The sequence below is a fragment of the Gopherus flavomarginatus genome, chromosome 4 (genome assembly GCF_025201925.1).
Source record: "Gopherus flavomarginatus isolate rGopFla2 chromosome 4, rGopFla2.mat.asm, whole genome shotgun sequence".
NCBI classification, from domain to species: Eukaryota; Metazoa; Chordata; order Testudines; family Testudinidae; genus Gopherus; species Gopherus flavomarginatus.
The window spans coordinates 151,652,345-151,675,479 of NC_066620.1; the positions used below are offsets into that span (position 1 = coordinate 151,652,345).

Genomic DNA, 23,135 nt, shown 5'->3' on the forward strand with positions numbered 1-23,135 from the left:
CCGTTCTTCGAGATGTGTTGCTCATATCCATTTCACACCCACCCTCCTTCCCCACTGTCGGAGTAGCCGGCAAGAAGGAACTGAGGTGCGGATGGGCCGGCAGGGGTATATATCAGGCGCCATAGCGACGCCACTCCAGGGGGCGACCTGCCGACCCACCGAGTGTTGCTAGTGTAAAAAGTCTCCAACGAACATGCACGCGGCGCGCACACACCTAACTGGAATGGATATGAGCAACACATCTCGAAGACCAACAGTTACAAAGGTTAGTAACCATCTTTTTTAGTACTTGACAATAGCATGAATGAATAATCAATTGAACCCACAAAACTAGCCTCCAAAAATTCCTTTAGCCACTGTCATCTCTGTGGGGGCTTCAGTGGTTATTCTGAAATGTTATGTGAGAATGATGGCAGCCAGCAAGGTGGTATGCAGACATTTACAGGTGCACATTTAGTTGAAACACCGATAAAGAACACATGCTAGTCTCAGGCAAGTTTAGTGTAGTGTTTAAGGAGTATTTTTCAGTTGGGTTCTAGATAATAGCTGGTGGACAGATCCTTAAGGGTGCCTTTGCCAGTTCAGATTTTTGAACTATTTCTGTATTCTGCAAGGGAAGAGTTTTTGCTCTTGTGATAAACAGCCAAAGATGTCATCTCTGAGAAAATAAATTTACAGATACAGGATATTCTCTGGATTTTTCAAAATCCTATTGTTTGAACCTTTGCTTTATCCCTTTCTTGTCCACCAGTAGAGCAGAGACCTCTGGCGAGAAGGGAGGCCATCCTGCTGCTAAATAACTCCTGCAGCAGCGCAGGAAGCCTTGCGCAGTCCTGCTGTCAAGGGAGTGGGGCCATGACAGCAGAGCTGCAGAAGGCTCCCTACACAGCCGCAGGACAGCTGTGGTCCTGACAGGGCAGAGCCTAGTCCCAGCTGGGGTTCTCTACTGTGCTCTGCCAGGACCACAATGTCCCCACACCTTTGTCCTCTTGTGCCTGCAATAATCAAGAAGGCAGAAGCAGCAGCGCAGGGAGCCACCTGCAGCCCTGCTGTCATGAGAGGGAGTGAGCAAGGCCATGACAGCAGAGCTGCAGAGAGCTCCCAGCATTGCCACTCCTGCTCTCTCAATTATCCAAACTCTCCATTATCTGAATAAAATCCATGTCCCCCATGCAATTCGTGTAATTGACAGTATACTGGAATGAGGGCAGATCTCCCATTTTAAATATGGAGAAGCTGAGGCAGGAACATTTTCACTTTCTCAAAGCAAGGGAAGGAACAAGTCTCTGTCGGGTGGTCAGTGTGTGAGGCCACATCTCACTCAAAGGGAAAGACCTGGCATCTTGAAAGAAAACCAGTAGGTTGTGGAAAGAACCACATTCAGACAGCACGTATGCCTAGATCTCACAAGGAGGAGTCTGGATTTCTGAGAAACCTTCCTTCTCATTCGTTTCCCTTTGGACTTAGGAAAGCAGGAGACCTAGAAGCAAATCGTTGGTTTGAAGGGTCTCCAACAAGGCATAGCCAGAGTAAGGCTAAAGGTTAGTGCTCACTGATACAAATGAACTAGACTAAAGTTTGGGAATAGGTTTATGTTCTTGATATATGTAAACTCAAATTTTTCCATTGTGCCTAGACTGAAAGAGTTTTTTCTTTAACTGTGGTCTACTTACAAACTGAATCTGAAATATTTGGCTTCTAAGACTGATTTAATAAGAGCCTGTTATGTTATAAGAGACCTCAGATTCAGCCTGTATTGTGTGACTAGCTTCATATAGTCTTCCTGCACTTATCGTAGAAAGGATGCTATCCAACGTAGACAATCACATCGGCTGCTAAGGGACCAGTGCAACAGCTGTGATTCATCTTATAATGGAAAAACACCTGTTACTTTTTTTTTTGGTATAAAACATACATTCTGTTGGTTTATTTTTCTTTACATGTTTTCTGTGAAAATTAAGAAGGAAGAAGCCAAATTGCTGGAAGAGATAAAACGGCTTAAGCAAGACAAACAAGCTCTTGAAGTAGATTTGGGACAAATGAGGAGAGAGAGAGATTTGGCAAGAGCCCAAATTGTTTCTACGTCAGGTAAAGTACTCATTTGTGGAGGCTCTCATTCCAATTAATAATTGGATAATTGCTCCTTACCTGTGTTTCATTAAATAAATGTCTAAAACTTAATTATTTGTAATACAAAAGGGCTTAAATAAATGTGACGTAAAGGCTTTTGAAATGCTCTTGTATTTGAAAACTTTTGAGTCGCACCTTTAAATTTTAGTAAAGAAAAAGTAATGGCAAAGTGCTGAAATGTATCTAAGAATGATGCAATATCAGACTGATAGCTTTGTTGCCAATTACTAAGAGGAGTATATTGAATCAAGTATTTTTGCCTTCTAGGTGAAAAATCTTATGAGATAAAGATTATAGAAGAATCATACAAAGAGGAAATCAGTCTTTTGAAAAAGAGACTGCAGTGGTATGCAGAAAATCAGGAGCTTTTGGATAGAGATGCAGTTCGTCTTAAAGATGCAAAAGAAGAAATTGAGAAATTGAAACTACAGGTGATCACAACAGTTCAAGGTTTATTTTGTGAATTAGTATTTATAGAAATAGTATGAATATAGAATGTAACTTGGTTCTTCAGTATATGTTATTTATCATATTCTAAGTGCAGTAATGGAATACATCAAAATCTTGTACTTAAATACTGAGGGCCTGATATGCAGAATGTACATTTATTATGTGTGAAATGGAGGATTTAGATGTGTGAGCACTTAAAGCTATTTTTATTTGCATTTGGCACTTCAGTGGCATTTCTGGAAATAATTCTAAATTGACAGTTCTTTAGGCCATGCAAATCTATTGACTAAGACCGCCAGCTAGCAGTTACATTATTACACTAACATTTAGAAAACATACCATACTGTGTAGTGGTTAAAGTAGTATTACCCCAAAGTGCATGGCATGCATGCCTCAGAGGGTAAAGGAAATAGCTATAGGGGACATAGGCTTCTGAATCATTCTCTAGAGTTAGAGGAAGCTTTATTTTCTTGAAAGAAAAGTAAGTCTCTAGTTGTAATGGTGGAAAGAAAACCTTTCAAAACATGAAACAAGTTAAACCAATGCAGAGAGCCTGAAACAATTCCTGTGAGTGTGAACTGCCCCATTTATGTCAATGGATTCTGATTCAGATGCCAGTGATACTCTTTCCCAGCTCACGAATGCATGTAGAAAACAGAGGAAGTATTGTATTATAAACATCCCAAAGTGGGGAAGGAGGTTGCAAGTATGTAAATTAAGATATATGTTGGCCTTTAACAACACATGGTGGGTGGGGAGGAACTGTCATGATTGGTTTTGTTTTCCTCAAAGTAGGCTCATTTTCAAATGTTTGGGAAACAGACTGCTCTCTCATTCGGGTGAACAATTTTGTATATCAAAGGTTAAACTTTACAATGAAGCGTTATTATTACCCATGTTTTTAAAATAACACCCACCATTGATGCAGTAGATAATGGGAATGTGTTTTCATTTAACGGTCCAATATCTCTCTAGCAATGCATTGCAATATTAATATTTGGTGAGAGCTCCAGATATTAGACTTGAACCTTGATGGCCAAATTTTCTCCTGTGACAGAGCTTTGCTTGGTAATGGGGAAAAAGGGATGCGTCAGGGAACTGGTTCTGGCTCCCTGAACCTCAGGGCCAGCCCATCTTAGACATAATTTAGAGCTGCTGCTGGGCATCTCTAAATTGCATCACTGAATGCAGAGTTGTGAATTGTGCCCTTAACTGATCATACATCAGTGGAAAACATCATAGCTTAGCTCTACCATATCACGTCCCCTTTCCACCCACCCACCCCCCACATGTCAAGAGAGTGAGGGGCAGAGGCTCGGCATGGACCTGGCAAAGATTTGCTCGCAGGGAGGTCCCTTTATAAGGGAATTCTCTACTAGATCTCTGCAGCTTGGTTACAGTTCCATTACCCCTATCTGGCCCAAAGAGGCCATAGTCCAGCATAAGAATATAGCCCCTAGACTTCTATCAGAAAAAACATACTGATAACTAGGATAAACTTCTGCACTAGTCCTGTTTAAATATGGAACTCTTTCATTATAGTTAATTTGACATCATTACAAATCTTTTAAACTGTGCTAATGAAGTGAACCTGTTGCATATACTTTTTGTAATGTACCACTGAATATGTTGGATAGGTTGATAATCTCAGAACTGAAGCTGGGAATCAGTCTGTGCAACAGAAGAAACGTTTAAAGGACAGAGCAGCAGATGCAAAAAAAATTCAAGATCTTGAGCGACAAGTATGTAATAACATTACTTTTCTCAGTGTTTCATAGCTTGTGAAAAATGCAATAATGCTAATTGCTGTTGAGAGACCTTGGCAGAAATAACAAGATTAAACTATGCGGTATTGGAAAAGTCCCATGATAAAGTAAACATTTTTTGTCCTTATGGAACTGTTTTATCTTGTCATTACAAATATTAATTCATTTATGAGAAAGTGTTCTCATGCTGGGACAAACCCTAAAAGTGATAGTATTTCAAGCAGCCACTAACTTTATCAGTACACTTCTGAATTCTTATTTCCATGTGTAAAGATTTTGTTTGAATATTTCCTTCCCCTCACATCCAGGATGAATGTTCTGGGGCCCACAGTGAAGTAGTAATGACATTAGTCTGTTGTTCAGAGAGTGATTTGGATATCATATGACTAACATTGAGATCACAGTAGAGTCAAGTATTAGCTGGTGAATAGGATGGAAGAGAAAAGGAAAAAGAGCCCAGAAAGCCATGAATATTTTGTTTTATATGGCCCTGAAATTTTAAAGCATCAAAAAGCAAATGGAGGGTGCATTGAAGTAGTCCTTCTCTATCTAAAATAATCTGAATGTAAGAATAACCCATTTAAATCAAAAGGCATCTTAGGAAAAGATTGTTTAAATCAAACTATTAAACCCACAGTGCAGCTGAATATTTCAAAATCTAAAACAAATCCGTGTTCTTGTGTTGGGCTGGGGTGGTGGTGCGTGCCTGCATGTGCATGTACCTCTGTAACTTTTTAAACATTCCAATAAAAGCCCTTGTGTCCTCTTTGCAAATCTTCCCCCAGCAAATTGCCACCTTCATATTTTTAAATGAATGGTAATAAAATAAGAAATAAGAGATTTTAAATTCAAAATCCAGGAAACTGCTTTTTTATATGATGATCAATGTCTGACTGTTGATCACAAAATATAATTACATTTTTTTAATTAAAATTTATCCTGTAGCATTTTTCTCTAGATATAAATGTTAAGGGTTGAAAGGATACTGGTGGTAATGCCTTCACATAAATAACCCTGTGAAATGTTTTCCTTCAAATGCTTCTCTATATATATTCCACTGATGGTGTACAAGGAAACAGTGCCCCGCAGTGTCTGCTGGGGACCACTGTTTGTACCCTGTGTTCTCACGCCACCAACCGAAGGCATAAAGAGTAGGGCAGAGCCCAACTTTGGCAATTCCTTCTCTGGCTACAATTTGGAATTTGCAATGTTCATGTGACCTCTTCTTATGTAAATAGTTAGCTATAGATAGTTAGATACTTAATAGTTAATGTTAGAGATTTGCATAGTGTTTTGTTTCTTCCCTTTAGAAGGAAACTTGGTTGTTTGTTTTGCCTCAGAACTAATGGCTTATCCAGGTACCAAGACTATCTTTTCACTGCAGAGTTAACTTAGGCCATGTTTATACTACCACTTTTGTTGGTATAACTTATGTCATTCAGGGGCATGAAAAAATACTTCTCCCTCCCCTCGAGTGACATAAGTTACACTGACAGAAGCGCTAGTATGGACAGTACTATGTCAGTGCGAGAAGCACTCCCACCAACATAGCTACAACTGCTCGTGGAGGTGGTTTTATTATGTCGACAGGAGAGCTCTCTCCTGCCTGCATAGAGCAGCTACACGAGTGATCTTACAGTGGCACAGCTGCATTGGTACAGCTGTGCTGCTGTAAGCTCACTAATGCAGACATGCCTTTAGGTTCTTACTTAGGTGTTATCCCTTTCTGTCCACACAATACATTTACCTGCATTTGGTGGTGCTTTAAACCCAATTTGTCTGGCCTAGGTAGAGGGAATAGGCCAGAAGTGACTCTCAAACTTTTTAGACTACTGTATCTCTTTCAGAAGTCTGATTTATCTTGCATACCCCACGTTTCACTTAACTTAAAAACTAATTGCTTGCTTTTGTATTTTTATGTCTGATTTTGTATCACAACACACTATTACTGAAAAATGGCCTATTCTCATTTTTACCATATAATTTTAAAATAAGTCAATTGGAATATAAATATTGTACTTGCATTTTATTGTGTAGTGTATAGAGCAGTATAAACAAGTCATTGTCTGTATGAAATTTTAGTTTGTACTGACTTAAGAACGGCCATACTGGATGTGACCAGTGGTTCATCTAGTCCAGTATCCTGTCTTCCGGCAGTGGCCAATGCCAGGTGCTTCAGACTTCGCTAGTGCTTTTTATGTAGCCTGTTGTAAACTAGGAAATGTCAAGATGAGTTGATGTACCCCCTGGAAGACCTTTGTGTGCTCCCAGTGGTACATGTACCCCTGGTTGAGAACCATTGGGCTAGAGCTTGGGTGCTGCTTTCACTTGGTCTGGGAACCTGCCCACTTTGTAGTGAGGACACCAGCTAGACCACTCAAGTTCTGATACTCCTCTAGTGCCTTCTCAGAATCCCCCCTTTGTGCCCAGAGGATAGTCGAGTTCTCCCACAATTCACTGAGAGAGAACTGGAGAGTAGCTCAGTTTACTAAAGCACAAAGAACTATGGAATATGTGTCCAGAAATCATAGCAACTTACCTGAGTGAGTGAGGCACTAGTGAGGATACGGTAATTCAGATATGGCTTTAGCGTGGCTGTTCACAGCCAGACTGGGCTAACTTAGGTGCTCAAACCCAGGTGCTGATGACCCAAGTAAACTTTTTAGTGATGACAATACCCTGTGACTGAACATGAATCTCCTGGCTTTAAAAATTGCCATTTTTGTGAGGCCAGACTTTCTCTTAATGATTCAGTTGCTTACATACTAAATACTTGTTGTGTTTGAGTGAGGAGCACATTAGAAGGAGAGAGATGTGCCTTCTGTAAATCAGTTTCTAGGAGAACCCAGAAAGCTAGGGAGTCCTGTTGGAAAATGTTCCTTTTGGGGAGGATATTGGATCCCGCTTCAGATCCTGGGTTGTCTGGGGCACAGACGTCTGAGCACTCATCTAAAAATGCTCCACATGTGGACCTGAAGTTCCTACTAAAGATCCATCGTCCTTGCTTGGTAAAATTTCAGGGGACCAAGGGAGGAAAGAGCCCACAGGTGGACGAGTTCTAGGTCAAGCCATAAATTTTCTCAAGCCTGAGACAGAATAGCTCAAGACTCAAAATGGGTCTACTGTCCCAACTTCTCACCACCAACAACCCTAGTACCATTGTCTTTCCTGGTACCAATGTTATCTACTCATCTGTCTTCAGTACCAGTGTATTCCATACCAAAGTCCTGTGTGATGTCAAAAGACCTACTGGTCTCTTTGGTACCAGACACCTCTCTGTTAGCCTTAGTGAAGGAGCTTAACCCCAAGTACCAACCACTGCTCCTACACTGGAACCAAGTAATCAACACTTCCATCTAAAGCACAGTTTGAGGGCAGTCCCAGCACACCAGCTGGCAGTTTCTTCTTTACAGAAGGACTATTCATTTTTGTCAGACTCTGAGGGAGGTAGGGAAGTTTCACTGTCTCTAGCGGTCTATATATTCATGTTAGTAAACACCCAAGGAGGAGTTGAGGGCAGAGTCTTATTACAATAGAAGTTCAAACTCATGGGTTTCCTGGAGCCAATAGTCCTGGAATCCCCAAAGGGAGAGGAAATTCTTGTTTTAGTCCGAAGTGGCACACCTGATCTGGTCCAAGAGGTGAATCTAGCTGAACTACACGATAATAGCAACCATATTGTAATTAAATTTAACATCCTTGTAAGATGGAGAATACCAAAGAAACCCACCACAGTAACATTTAACTTCAAAAAGGAAAACTACACAAAAATGAGGAAGCTAGTTAAATGGAAATTAAAAGTAACAGTCACAAGATTGAAATGCCTGCAAGCAGCATGGAAACTTTTTAAAAACACCATAACAGAGGCTCAGACTAAATGTATACCTCAAATTTAAAAAAATAGTAAGAGGACCAAAAAATGCCACCATGGCTAAACAGAGTAAAAGAGGCAGTTAGATACAAAAAGACATCCTTTAAAAGTTGGAAGTCAAATCCAATATTGCACAGTTCCATCATCTTCCTCACCCCTTCTCCTAACTATAGGTACTGCTTGTTAATCACCCTCAGTGGAATACAATAGGTATCATCATTCAAAGAAGAACAGGAGGAGGCTATTTACCTGTAATTGGAGTTGCTTCAAGATATATGGTCCCTATCTGTATTGCAGTTCCACCCTCCTTCCCGTTTACTGTGGATCTATATGACTTGTGGTGGAGAAGGAACTGCGGGCGCGACTGGTCCGTCCCGCCCTTACTTGCCTCACATGAATCCATGACATGCAGCAAGCGTGCACATGTAGACCAACAGACACTACTACTTTCAAAATCTCCAGACACATGGCATATGCATATAATCCTCAGTGGAACTCAGATAGGAACCACACATTTCAAAGAACCTCCAGTCACAGGTGAGAAACCTCCTCTTAGAAACCATTAGAAAAGGGATAGATAAAAAGACAGAAAAAATATAATATAGAAATCCAGGATACGCCCACTAGTCAAATACTGCTTGCAGTTTTGAACACCTCATCAAAAAAGATACATTAGAACTGGAAAAAGTGTAGAGAAGGGCAACAAAAATGGTATGGAACAGCCTCCATACAAAGAGAAATTAAGAAGACTGTTACTGTTCAGTTTAGAAGAGAGATGACAAAAACGGAATATGATAGAGGTTTATAAAATCATGAGTGATGTGGAGAAAGTAATTGTATCTTTCTGTTAATTCCCTCTGAAGCATCTGGCACTGGCCATTATTGGAAGATGCTCGGGCAAGATAGACCATGGGTCTGTTCTACTATGGCCATTCTTACGTTCTTATTGATAGTGAGAACCACAATTTTTTTAATCAAATCTCTATTTAATAAGTTGTTGTTTTTTGACAGATTAAAGAAATGGAAACAATTCTAAAAAGAAGGCATCCAAATTCTTTGCCTGCTTTGATATATGCTGCTGCTGCAGCATCTGAGGGAGGTGGTGACATTTCGGCTAAATCCAATACAATTGATTTCCTGGAAAGAAGAATTAAAAAGTTAGAAATGGAACTTGAGGGTAAAGATGATGAAGCTAAAAAAAGTCTACGTGCTATGGAACAACAGTTTCAAAAAATAAAGGTAATTGACTTAAGGCTATCAGCATCAGGCCCTTATGCATGTTGAGTAGCAGCTTATTCCACAAGTAGTGAAGAGAGGTTTTACTGAATGTAATGGTATCTGTCTCTAAGGTAGTAGCATTGCAAATTGAAGGTAAGATAACATTTGGGGAGAAGAATATTGAAAAAGATTTGGGGGGGAAGAAATTTCAAAGCTTTGGGCATTTAAATATAGTCATGTAAAAGCATTTTGAAACTGACAGAGGAGAAATTAAACTTGCAGGAGAGATTGCTTGGGTCATCTTTAAAAAGCTTTCATAAATAGAGGAAGGGGACTTACTTGGTCCTACGGGATACAGAGAGGAGGTGCACACATACTGAGCTGCACGCACAAGCAAAATAAGTGTGCAGGCTGCAGCAGTATAGTCCAATTACAAATTGCAGTCTCTTCTGCATGTTGAGCCAGAACCTGTGCCCCCCACCTTTTTCTTCATGGATGTCCAGGACACAGAATTGTTATGTTGGGGGTTCATGGAAGAATTCCTGCAGAAATTATCCTGGGCTCTGATCTGCAGCATGACAAGTAGGTGCTAGGTTGCCATTGCCCAGGAAAACACATAATTTTGCCAGGATCTTGGCACCAGATATGAAATCCTGTGTTTGGAAGTCTTGCCGGTATGGCAGTGGGCTTTGTCCCACAAGACCAGTTTTGTTCGCTGCTTACGTAGAAGGGAAGGAGAACATGATCTTGGAAAGACTGAATCAGTTGGAGATAGACCCCTTTTGAGTAAACCCTGGCGCTCACTTGAATGAGGAATTACCAGTCTTCTGCTCATGACACCAGGAGAAGAAAATACATTGCTCAGGTTTGCCTTCTCCATACAATTGAGAGGAAGCTTCCTTGTGTATCTATCTACTAGTACCTCTGGAACAGAATGTCCTGACAAAGCCCAAAAGAGACCGTGGTTTAATTATTTTGATTTCCCCATACACACCCAGATGGCAGGGACCATCTGTTTTGTTCTATTTGTACATTCTGGTCCATGATGCTAATTTCCTCTTTGCAACCGTTGAAATGCTTTGTTTAACAAAAATATGAAATGCTCTGAATTTCTTAATGAGCCAACGTGCTCTTAATGTTAAACTGAGAATGGAATGTTAATTCGTCTGTTCAGACTGATAGCTGAATAGAATAATCCACCACAATAATACAATGGGAAACACTCATTTTCCCAATAATTGGCTTTAATTATTTATTCTAACTGTTTAAGGTGCCCATCTATCCTTACTAAGAATAGTTCCTTAGTTTGCTGATATACTGTGCTTTTTGTTGCGGGTAGTCTTAATGAGTAATTACATTCATGAGGCTGCTTTCTGAACTACCTAATTCATAGTATTGTAAATATTACTGGTTTTGTTGTATATAATGTGTTAAAATTTACTTGAGGTGCTTAATCTCTTAATTTATACAAAAAGGAGGGAGTAATAGATGTGCAATTCTGTAAATTGCTCTTTTTTTCCAGCTTCAGTATGAGCAAAGACTTGTAGAGCTTGAAGAACTCCTTGCCTATAAATTGATGAATGAACCACAAAAACTGCATGACAGCAAAGCCAGTTTTACGGCAATTGAGCAAGAACTTCATAGTCTAAAGAAGGACCATCAGATCACAGTAAAAAATCTTCAAACAGAAATTGAAAATCTTAAAAATCAAAACTCCCAGTTAGAACTCAAAAAATGTGAAAGAAGTGATGAAGACGTACAAACAATAGAATACCAAGTGGAACAAGCTCATGCTAAAGCCAGGCTGGTAAGACTAAATCAAGAATTAATCACCAAAAGCAGAGAGATACAGGACCTAACAAAAACTGTGGAGAGACTTCAAAAAGAGAGGAGGACGATGTTGTCAAATCATAACTCAAGTGACAAAACTGACAGTAAGGAGAAGTCAACAGAAATTTTGAAAAAGGATATTTTAGCATCAAGCAAAAGGAATGCCAGCACCAGTGAACCTTTCCCAGACACTCTTGATGAGAAAATATACCAGCCACATAACTTTGCCGATTCCCATATTTCAGAAGTTCTGCAAGAAAATGCCAGGTTAAAAGATGAGCTAGAACGACTGTCTCTAGAAATGAGCCAGCAGAGAGTGAAGTCTCAAGCAGCACTGGCTCATTCTGAAAGTAACATACGAAGGTAAAACAGTTGTCTCATGCATTTATTAAAAAATTGGAGTCTTGTCGAGAGATCAGTAATGATACAGTGCCTTTTGACAAATAGATCACATGTATGAATCTAGCTCACATTAGTGGTGACCTAAAAGCTGCTACCTTCTCATGCTACTGTCTAACTTAGTTGGTGGTTTCAGTACACACATTCATAGTCAAGTGTATACGTGTCACAAAAATTGCCACCTAAATTGGCACTAACTGGCATCTCTCTGGTCATAGATGACTGGATAAAATTGATGCTTTTGAGTGGACGAGAATATGAGGCAATCACTTCCACGAGTCCTTACCCTCATTTAGGAACAATATGCTGAGAAGAGGGCTTAGGTCTTCTATGTAGTATATCACTGCTATTAAGCCCTCAGGCAGGTCCAGATGAGTGTATTTTAATAAATCTAGAATTTATCATGGCTTTGAGTAAGAACAATGTTATTTAATATAAATTGTTGCAGCTTGGATGCCTTTGTCTTTTCATTTAATAGTGTAATAGAATATTTATGGCCCAAATCTTCAAAATTAGACACATGCATAATTTCATATACAGTTACCAATATTGTGGGTACAGTTGGAGTAATTGCACACACATGGTATTTGCATATACAATTTTTGTAACTTTGAAGAAATGAAGTGTGCGCAGTTTTAAAGTTATGGGGGCCTATAATTTAATTATGTTAAATGTATAAGCATATATAATTTTGTTGGTACAATTTTGGGGAACAGCTATATGCATAGCTTTCTTTTACAGGACAAAAGAAGATACAGCAGAATACATTGCAGCTCTAAGAGCATCCCATCAGAGAGAAGTAGAGAAAATTCTTTGTCAGCATGCAGTGGAACATTCTGCTTCTAAAGTAGCTGAACTAAATAGCAAAATTTCAAGACAAGAAGTAAAATAACAGTTATACACCTATGGTCCTAATGAATGTTAAGAGTTATTAACTATGACTTGAACAGAAAATGAGCAAAATCTGTAGTGATGTAGAAATTGAATATTTTTAAAATAGGTCATATTCTTTCAGAAATGGGACTTTCTCAACAAATAATATATGTATATTACATTATAAAAAGGTAGAGAGAATATACAAGGCATAAAGATATGATGGAAATATTTTAAATTCAAATCCAGTACATGACCAATTAATTGCTTCAATATTGGCTTTTGTCTAGTAAAAGGTACAATACAATTACTATTAATATTAAGATTCAAGAAATGCTTTCATATATTTTAATTCTAAGATTCAAGAATTGATTTTATGTATTACTTTGAAGGTTTTAAAATCTGTCAGTGTTAATGAGGAATATTTAAAATATTTCCTTAGATCTTAATAAAACATCTACAAGAACAAGTTAATAAGCTGCACAGAGAGCAGGAGGCCCTTGCAGTTTCACAAACGCGAGAGGAAATCTTGCAAAAAGAGGTAAATGAAAGGTTTGTTGTGATTTTTTTTTTCAACTTTGAGCTATCTGATTATAAAGCAAGAAATCTTTGTTTTATTTTTTAAAAAGTTCCAATAATATAAAATGAAAACAGCCTGCAAAAATCCAAGCTTGTGACCACTTTCCTCACCTTAGACCTTAGTCCATCCCGTGCTTTGCTGCACATTGGGCTACCCACATTTGTCATCCTTGCCTGTCAACTGCCCTTCTCTCCAAATCTTCCCATTTCATATTGAGGTGATTGATGTCGTTCATGGTCTTCCTCTCTTTCTTCTTCCGTTTTCTGGCTTCCATTCAAGGCCGGTATTTGGTAAGCGTTCTTTTTCCATTCTCAGCACGTGCCCCAGCTACTGAAGTCTTCTTTTGCAGATTATTTGTGAGAGAGTGCCTTGTCCAGTAATTTTTCTGACTACTTCTTTCATCTTCCTATATCTATATGTTATTCCCAATATTCTTCTCAGACATTTGTGATTAAATGTATCCAGCTTTTGCATATCTTTCTTGGTAAGTTGCCATGTCTCCCTGCTATATGTTGCGATGGGAATAACAATTGCTTTATACAAGTTCAGTTTTGTCTTGAGGGAGATGTTTTGAGTTGCCAGATGTTTTTAAGTCTTCCAAATGCAGCGTTTGCCTTCCCGATGATTCTTCTTATTTCCTTGGAACTAGTACCATCTTGGCTGATGGTATGTCCAAGATATGTAAAATTGTCCACCTTCTCCAGTTTCTCCTCTTCAATTTTGATCTCTGTCCGTATAGTCCCCATTAACATGACATTACATTTCTTTGCATTGTATCTCAAACCCATCTTCTCCATCACTTTGTTTACTTGATTTGTGCATTTTTGTAGTCCGTTGGCATCTTTGTTGATGAGAGCGATGTTGTCAGCAAAGTCTAGATCATAGCCTTTAATTGTTTAGGTCATATGTATCACTGTCGCATTGTTTTAATCCATAGTCAATGACTAGCATAAATAAAAAAGGAGACAGGATGTACCTGCCTTGATGCTGAATAGCTTACTCAATCCAGTTTCTATTTTAATGCAGCATTTTGAATTGGCGTAGAATGCCTTCATAATGTTAATTAATTTTTTGTTGGAATTCCATATTGTTCCACAATTTTCCACATTGTTTCTCTGTTTACATTATCGAATGCCTTTTGAAAATCCACAGAATTGATGGCAAGACTGCCTTGGAATTCAGTTGTGATCTCAGTAATCTGTCTCAGGGTGAAAATAGCATGTGTGCACGATCTCCCTTGTCTAAATCCAGATTGTTGTTCATGTAGGATGGTATCCATCTTTCTTTTCATTCTGTCAGGAGGACTGCTGCTAATACTTTTCCTGTGGCCGATAGAAGTGTTACTCCCCTCCAATTTGAACAATTGTTTAGATCACCTTTCTTTGATAACTTGATTATGATTCCAAGGGTCCATTCTTCCAGCACTTTCTCCTCCATCCATATTTTGTTGCCCAGCGAACAGATGGCTGATTCCACATCCACTTGGTAAATTAAGTTGGTTAGAATTTAAGTTTAATAATTGCTCTTTATCTCAAGTAAAACTGTGAATTTTAATTGGTTGGGACAAGCCAGGTATTTATTGAGCAAGAAAGCAGAACATGCCACAGAAAGTTTAACTTACATAATGCTTGTCCATTTCACTTTGGTCTCTAGTATTTGATTCTGTGAAATCATGATAAGAATGTGTGTGAAAATTACTTCACTGTGACAATTCAGATGCAATTAATGTTTTAACAGACTGTTAGTTAAAAAACAACAAACCAAGTGGGAAGAGAAATTGATTGGACAGTCAGATAATATAGATTTTTAATAGACTCCTTCCCATCTAAAGATACTATAATTTGTCATTTTTAATAGTCATATTTTAATCTGTCCCAGAGATTTTACAGAAAACTCTATTAGGTCACCTAGTACAGTGCTTCCCAAAGTGTGAGCCATGGCTCCTTTGGGAAACCACAAAGAATTCATTGGGGAGCCACAAATGTTTGGGAAAAGATTTTAATTGACATGCCTGCTTTTGTTTTTCTAATTAAGAGATTGTTAACCTAGGCCTAAAAATCACCTGCATCTTATCTATGGGTTTGTGTCTTAAGAAGCTGCTTCTGCTGGACTGTGAGCCTCTCTTTGCCCTCCATTCCTGTTGGGGACAATGTTGAACAGGAAGTCTCTTAGCTGTAAAGGCTCTGCTGGAGCAGAGGGCAAAAACAGGCTTCCACTGCTGTCGGCAACTGCATCAGCACATACGGATGGGGGGAAGGAGCTGAGGGATAGACAGAGGCTTCTCATCTTCCTTATGGAATGATTTTTACCAAGTTCTAAATCTACATGTAGCAAACGTTTGGCTGAAGATCATGGTTTTAATAATGTTAAACAGAAGTGGATGAAAAGTAGACAATACGGTGATAATGACATGATGTTTTGGTTTTGTGTCTCAGTATTACTGTGGAAAGTCTACAGCCACAATGTGGTGTTTGTTTTTATGCATTAATGAATGAAAGTGTGAGGCCAGGAAAACTAGAGACATCTAGCAACCAAACACCTGGAATTTGTAAGTGAGAGCTGCCACTTGTTTTCCTTCAGAAACGAACAGAATTAAAGTGCCAAACAAAACGTCATGTCTAAAGAAACAACTGTTCCTCAAAAAGCCTTAGAAACATCTTATGGTGAGGCCATGCAAAATGCAGACAATCACACATGAGTGGCAAGATCTGTCTACTTCCAGAAGGTCATTAGTGGACTACATATGTAGGGCTGTACATTGATGAGGTAGCAGCCGTGACAGGATAGAATAGTATGGTTGCAACATGAGTTAAGAAAGTGGTACCAGCAGCAATTTGGACAAGCTGTGTGATTCATCATAAGCTTTGGTATTAAAGAAGTTGCAACCTGAAGTACACAAGGCCCTCAATGTTGTTGTTAAAATTAATTTTATAAAATTCTGGGTAGTGAATACACGTGGCTTTAGTACAATGTGTGAAATGATGGGCTCTGACCTACTCTCAGCTTTTGTTTCACAGTAAAGACTGGGTGTTGTCATGTATGAAAGTTTTACAACGTGTCTTTAAATTGCAAGACAAAATCAGAATTTTACTCTTCTGGAAAACAGATTTTGCAGATTGTGTAATGTCGACTTCTTGATTATATTAACTTATGTGGTAGACATATTTGGCAAATTGAATGCACTGAACTTGAACTGTTAAGGTAGAAAGACAAATGTACTAGGTACAAAAGAGAAAATCAGGGAATTCATGAAGAAGCTTTGTCTTTGGAGATGTCACACTGAAAAGAGAGTTACCGAGTTGTTTCCAGTGAAACCATTTCTTAAAGAGTGAAAGTGAGCAAAATACTGTCAAAGATCATTTGTCTGGATTGTATTCCTCTTTGATGAATATGTTCCTGGAGTTGAACATGGATCAATAGACATCGATTGCATTTGAAACTTATTCTGTAAGGGAGCTACGGTTCTAAAATGTTTGTGATGCGTGAGTCTGGTACATCTTGCTACCAATGCAGAAATAAATCTTCTGTCTGCATCTCTATCTGTTCCTCTATTCACAGAGTAGATATGAGCATATTATAACCTTTAGACCTCTTCTGTTTTCAGACATTCAGTTATCACACCTCTGCTTTAATTTCTTTCTGCTTTACTTCATCATTTTCTTAACTTATAATATCCCGTCTAGATGGCTATTTTTTTCTGATCACCTGCTTCCCAATTGCGTTGTAAATATTGCTTTTGACTATATTTGTTTTGTTATTCTGTAGAGATCATCTGTCCCACACTTATGTTATCTTTCTTTTTTATACCATCTATTACCTGTAAAACTATCCTCCATCATAATGTTTAATTTTCTGTCTTTTTTTCAATTGATGGCTTTGCTGAGGATAGTACATTTGAATAATATTGCTAATGCTGCATCACTCTAACACTAAAATCATAAGTACCATTGAAGTATTGCTAAAATAAAACTTATTTTTTCCATTATAGGGTTTTAAACTTTTGAAATTTTAGTAATCTTACCCATTGTTCTTGCTGGTATTTCTTTCGCATCTTCTATAACAGTATGTGCTCAAGCAAGAGGAGTTCTTGTGCTTTATCACAACTTTAAAATGTCCCTCGAGTGATGCTTAACCTTCATCTTCTATGCATCTTAAAGTTCAGCTTTACTCTGAAAAATGCCTCTGTAAAAAATAGCACCTTCTTACTCAAAAGATCTGTTCCTAGTGTGTCCTTTTATTACTGGTGGTGATGCGTAAGAAGGAAAGACTCCTACTTGAACTACAGATTCCAGGTTGAGTTTGAAGGGCTGGCAGTTAGAAAAAACATAATTGTATTTGTAAAGTGAGCAATTTGCATTGGAAATCATTGTGAGACTGTGACTTTTCAAGGTAAAGCTTCACTTGCCATGTTTTTGTTCAGTTTATGTAATAACTATTTAATGTTACTGTAAAATAACTTTTAACCATTTCGTGGCTAGAATCCAAATTTAGTTAAACTGGAAAATAAAGCAAATGGGGGTTGCAAATATGATTCATCATTACAGGGGAATCACTATTAGCAATCTTAAATGGGATGGGGATGAGCGATTTAAACTACTAGTGCCTCAAATGAAGATACAGATATTTTGGGAGATCCACAAGTAATTCAGGTATTTTGAATGCTAATCTGCCTCTGAATTGCTGTGCACAGCCATGCTGCATTAACTACGCCAATCTGTTAAATAACAGATTCCTAGCTTCACTAGAAGACAACTTTGACATAAAAATTGGAGACTAACCAGAAGATGCCCTATCTTTGGATCTGCTTCTACATGGTACTGCATGAGGGTGTGAACATATTGATATTTGGAACTGGTCAGCTCAGGCTATTTTGAATTCAGAATAGTAAAGAATAGTGGGTAAGTGGGGACTCTCAGAATACAGCAATACTGGGTATTTGATTTCAGGAAAGCAACATTGAGAAATTAAGATCTCTAGAAAATTCTGATGGAACCTTTTTGAAATGGGTAGAGGGGCCCCAGGGCTTCAGTCCTACTAGGTGCACCTACTAGGGCTCAGGGCTTTAGCTGGAGCGGAGTGAAGTCTTGAGCCCCGGCAGGCGTCTCCTATGGGACTGAAGCCTCGAGCTCCAGCAGGCATCTCCTGCAAGGCTGAAGCCCAGAACCCCAGGAAGCACACCCTGCAGGGCTGAAGCCCCAAGACCCCCCCCTCCCTGCAGGGCAGAAGCCCCGATCTCCAGCAGGTGCACCCTTGCTATCGAATTTCTGAAGGTTTTAATATGTGGCTTAGAGGGTCAGTAAGTTTGGCCACCCCTGCTATATAGCTTCTTCTAAACCAGAGATCAGCAACCTTTGGCCTGCAGCCCACCAGGGTAAGCCCCCTAGCGGGTCAGGCCTGTTTGTTTACCTGCTGTGTCTGCAAGTTCGGCCGATCACAGCTCCCACTGGCCACAGTTCTCCACTCCAGGCCAAAGGGGGCTGCAGAAAGCAGTGGCCAACGCATCCCTTGGCCCGCGGCGCTTCCAGCAGCTCCCATTGGCTGGGAACGGCAAACCGCGGAGACTGGGAGCTGAGGGGCTCCATGCCTGTGAATGTTCAGGTAAACAAAACGTCCCGACCCACCAGCAGCTTACACTATCGGGCCAGGAGCCAAAGTTTGCCAACCCCTGAAATATAGGATCGGCTTATGAAAGGGTCATACAGTTTTTGCAATTTTTACCTAACCATCTTGGGAGGGCGGGGGTTGGCTTATAAACGAATGGGCTAATGAACAAGTATATATGGTAGCTTGATTTTTATCAAAGCTTTTGATACGGTCTCCCACAGTATTATTGCCAGCAAGTTAAAAAAGTGTGGATTGGATGAATGTACTATAAGGTGGATAGAAAGCTGGCCAGATCATTGGGCTTCACAGGTTATGATCAACAACTTGATGTCTAGTTGGCAGTCGGTATCAAGCGGAGTACCCCAGGGGTCGATTCTGGGGCCGATTTTGTTCAACATCTTCATCTTATCTGGATGATGGGATAGATTGCACCCTCAGCAAGTTCATGGATGACACTAAGCTGGGGGGAGAGGTAGATACGCTGGAGGATAGGGATAGGATCCAGAGTGACCTAGACAAATTGGAGGATTGGGCCAAAAGAAATCTGATGAGGTTCAGCAAGGACAAGTGCACAGTCCTGGATTTAGGATGGAAGAATCCCATGCAGTGCTACAGGCTGCGGACTGACCGACTGGCTAAGCAGCAGTTCTGCAAAAAAGGACCTCGGGATTACAATGGATGAGAAGCTGGATATGAGTCAACAATGTGTCCTTTTTGCCAAGAAGGCTAACGGCATATTGGGCTGCATTAGTAGGAGCATTACCAGCAGATTGAGGGGTGTGATTTATTCCCCTCTATTCTGCACTGGTAAGGCCACATCTGGAGTATTGTGTCCAGTTTTGGGCCCCGTGCTACAGAGAGGATGTGGATAAATTGGAGGGAGTCCAACGGACGGCAACTAAAATGATTAGGGGGCTGGGCACACGACTTATGAGGAGAGGCTGAGAGAACTGGTCTTATTTAGTTTGCAGAAGAGAAGAGTGAGGGGGGGATTTGAAACAGCCTTCAATTACCTGAAGTGGGATTCCAAAGAGGATGGAGCTCGGCTGTTCTCAGTGGTGGCAGATGACAGAACAAGAAGCAATGGTCTCAAGTTGCAGTGTGGGATATTAGGAAAAACTATTTCACTAAGAGGGTGGTGAAGCACTGGAATGGGTTACCTAGGGAGGTGGTGGAATCTCCATCCTTAGAGGTTAAGGTCTGGCTTGACAAAGCCCTGGGTGGGATGATTTAGTTGGGGTTGGCCCTGCTTTGAGCAGGGGGTTGAACCAGATGACCTCCTGAGGTCTCTTCCAACCCTAATCGTCTATGATTCTACTAGAGATTAGGCTTTTGCAGCATAGAGGAAAGTAATAAGAGGCAAGAGCCTTCGGGCTCTTGGATTATAACAGTGAGCTAATATTTAAAATTCCTGTGAAAGAAAATGTAAAGGCATTTTGATGGGAAATCCTGTTTGTTTATACAACACTTAGTAAAGTTGGCACTACTTCATTACAAGTAACAAATAATACCTCAAATTTTAGATGACAAAATTGTTGGAAGAACTGAGAGAGGCTAAAGAGAGGCAAAGTCCTGAGATGAAACACTTCTTGTGTCTAGAAAGGAAAATCAAGAATATGGAGATCAGACATGTACAAAGAGAACAAGAACTTCAGCAGGTAAAATAGAGCATCTCTATACTTACCTCCTGTGTATTTTGACAGAATTTGTACAAATTATTGCAGACCGTACTGCAGGGATCAAATACATTTTGACCAATTACATGATAAACCAAAGTCGTTGTCCTTTTTTGTGCCCGCTGGTGCATATAAATGTGCATGCAATCCTGTACCCACAGTTATTTACAGGGGCAATTAAAATAACTTGTACATTGGATCTCAGATGAAATACTTAGAAATCCAAAGTGACCGTAGTTGTAGGTGCCAAATTGCAATATGTGGGCACAAACAGGAACACTAGGTTTAGAAAATGAGGACCGGTGTGTTTATAGACTAGACTTGACTTAATATTGACCGAGTTGAGTCTGAGATCCCAAACAGAACTCAACAACGTAAGTTATTTGCTCAATTCTAAACATTACTCAAACAGGGAAAAACTTGCAAAATACTTCCCATACGCTCCTTGTACTTTCACAAAAAATCCCCATAGACTTTCTTTACTACCTTTACCTCAAATCCACAAAAAAGCTAATTAAAAATAGTAGACAATTGTATAATCCAGTGGTTGTTTGGTGAGCTGGATCTTTTTCCTTCTTATAGTGTTGCTTTTCTTTTACTGTACAAACAAAAAAAATCCTTGCAGTGAATATTGAGTCAGATTGTTTATTTCAATGGAGTTACACCAAAAAAGAATTTGGCCCTATGGCCTAGATAGCAAGGCAGTAAGGAACTGCCAGTGAAGTCAAAGCATAAACGCTTCCAGATCACTTGTACCTGAATTAAGGTTTCTTTTTAAAACCTAACGTACAACCATATATAATTTCAACTAGGTAAAGTAATTTCTCAGTGATTCCTGTACCTCATTTTATAGAAGGATCTAGCCTCTGTGTTCTTAGTAATCTTTATAAGGATCATTTTGTATCCAAAGAATTACTTCTACTTTGTTCTGTATAGGTTCTTTTATTTCCCTTGTCACTTTTGCATCTTAGTGCTTTTCAGTAGTGCATTAAGCAGTATGATTAGTATCTGTCACATGTGGTTCATTCTTTCTCATATGCTCTCCCAGGGAGAGGATTATATGTGTAATGAAGTTTGGTTTGGTTTGGGGAATATTTTTTGGTAAATGGAGAAGGCAAAGTTGAAATGTACCTTGTACTTGGAGTAGAAGGTGGTGAGGTTTATATTGGTTTTTAGTTCTTCTGGGCATTGTTCCATAGTCTTGGACTGGCCCCGAAGAAAGCCCTGTCTGCTGCAGAGACAAGCTTTACCCTGGTGGTAGAAAGTTCCATTGTGCCAGAGAAAGTGGAACTGTCCACTTAGATTCCTTTAAAGAAGAAAGTTGTTATAGCCTATCAAATATGTAAGACCTGATGGCGGAGCAATTTATTTCTTCATTAGCATGAATGTGAATGCCCTATTTCTATTCCTGCGCTATCGGTTTTAAAAAGTCAAAACAGCAAATTAAGGTAACACATTTGTTTTCTTCTTCCCCTCTCTCATGTCCCAACCCATTCCCCTCTACAACCTCAGATAGTGAGTAACTTCCCTTTTTTTTCAACTCTAGAAAGTTCCTCAATTCAGATACAAGTGGGGGCAGGTAGGATTTATGCTTTGACTTGATTGGCAGTTCCTTGCTGTCTGGACCACAGGGCCAAATCCTTTATTGGTGTAACACCACTGAAATAAACAATCTGACTCAATATTTATTGTGAGGATTTTTTTTGTACAGTAAAAGAGGAGCAACACTCTAAGAAACACCAATCACTGTTAAGTAATTTTCCTTTTGCTGAGGAGTTGTGGGGCTTGTTTGTGTTCATTTTATTCTGTTTTTAATTTTTGCTTATTTCCCAATTTACAAATTTAATCCTCTGCAATGGGACTCCTACGAATCAGTACAAATATATACATAAAATAAAAAAGGGACAGTCTAATGTATTGAATGTTAAGAAGCATCAGCGTCCTGGTCCATGACTAGGGCTCTTAGGGTACGTCTATATCAGTGGTTCCCAAATTTGTTTCGTCACTTATGCAGGGAAAGCCCCTGGTGGGCCGGGCTAGTTTGTTTACCTGCCACATCCGCAGGTTCGGCCAATCGCGGCTCCCAGTGGCCGTGGTTCGCTGCTCCAGGCCAATGGGATCTGCTGGAAGCGACGGCCAGTACATCCCTCGGCCCGTGCCGCTTCCAGCAGCTCCCATTGGCCTGGAGCAGTGAACTGTGGCCACTGGGAGTCACAATCAGCCAAACCTGCGGACGCGGGAGGTAAACAAACCAGCCTGGCCTGCCAGGGGCTTTCCCTGCACAAGCGGCGGAACAAGTTTGGGAACCACTGGTCTATATGATAAGCAGCAGCCCACAACAGCAAGTCTTAGAGCCCGAGTCTGCGGACTGGGCTCACACCACAACGCTAAAAATAGCTATGCAAATGTTTGGGTTTCTGAAACCCAGCCCCCATTTCTAATCTTCAGAACCTGAGGAGTCTGAACTTCTTACTGTAATATGAGCCCCATGAGCCTGAATCTGTAGTTCTGGGCTCTGAGACTCATTGCCGTGGGCTGCTGCTTTCCATGTAGATTTACCCTTCAGCGCTACAGTAATACACATAAATAATGAAAATAACTGGCAATTTATATCTTGTTATTACAGAGGATTGAAATTGTCTTTGCTTATACAGCACATTCCAAATAAAATATTCTGTTTGGAATAGCCATTACATTTTCAGAATGGAGTATGGATTTTTATTTCCTTTGACAGTAAC

The 23,135-nt window shown here is 39.7% G+C and overlaps 1 protein-coding gene across 9 annotated transcripts in view; it reads left to right on the forward strand.

Moving 5' to 3' along the window:
* CEP162 (centrosomal protein 162) overlaps positions 1–23,135 on the forward strand; it is a 92,295-nt gene that overhangs the window by 66,541 nt on the left and 2,619 nt on the right. For 6 of the 9 annotated variants that reach the window (XR_007773971.1, XM_050950080.1, XM_050950082.1 and 3 more), the window contains 8 exons: positions 1,962–2,088; positions 2,398–2,561; positions 4,218–4,322; positions 9,229–9,456; positions 10,958–11,628; positions 12,406–12,547; positions 12,980–13,078; positions 20,245–20,379. Coding sequence is in view for 8 of the 9 variants with exons in the window: in XM_050950080.1 (XP_050806037.1) it covers positions 1,962–2,088; positions 2,398–2,561; positions 4,218–4,322; positions 9,229–9,456; positions 10,958–11,628; positions 12,406–12,547; positions 12,980–13,078; positions 20,245–20,379 (1,671 nt within the window). In the remaining variant the exon portion in view is untranslated. Of the gene's footprint in view, positions 1–1,961; positions 2,089–2,397; positions 2,562–4,217; positions 4,323–9,228; positions 9,457–10,957; positions 11,629–12,405; positions 12,548–12,979; positions 13,090–20,244; positions 20,380–23,135 lie in introns of those variants that run through there. The other 3 variants (XM_050950084.1, XM_050950085.1, XM_050950086.1) reach the window with 3 other exon arrangements.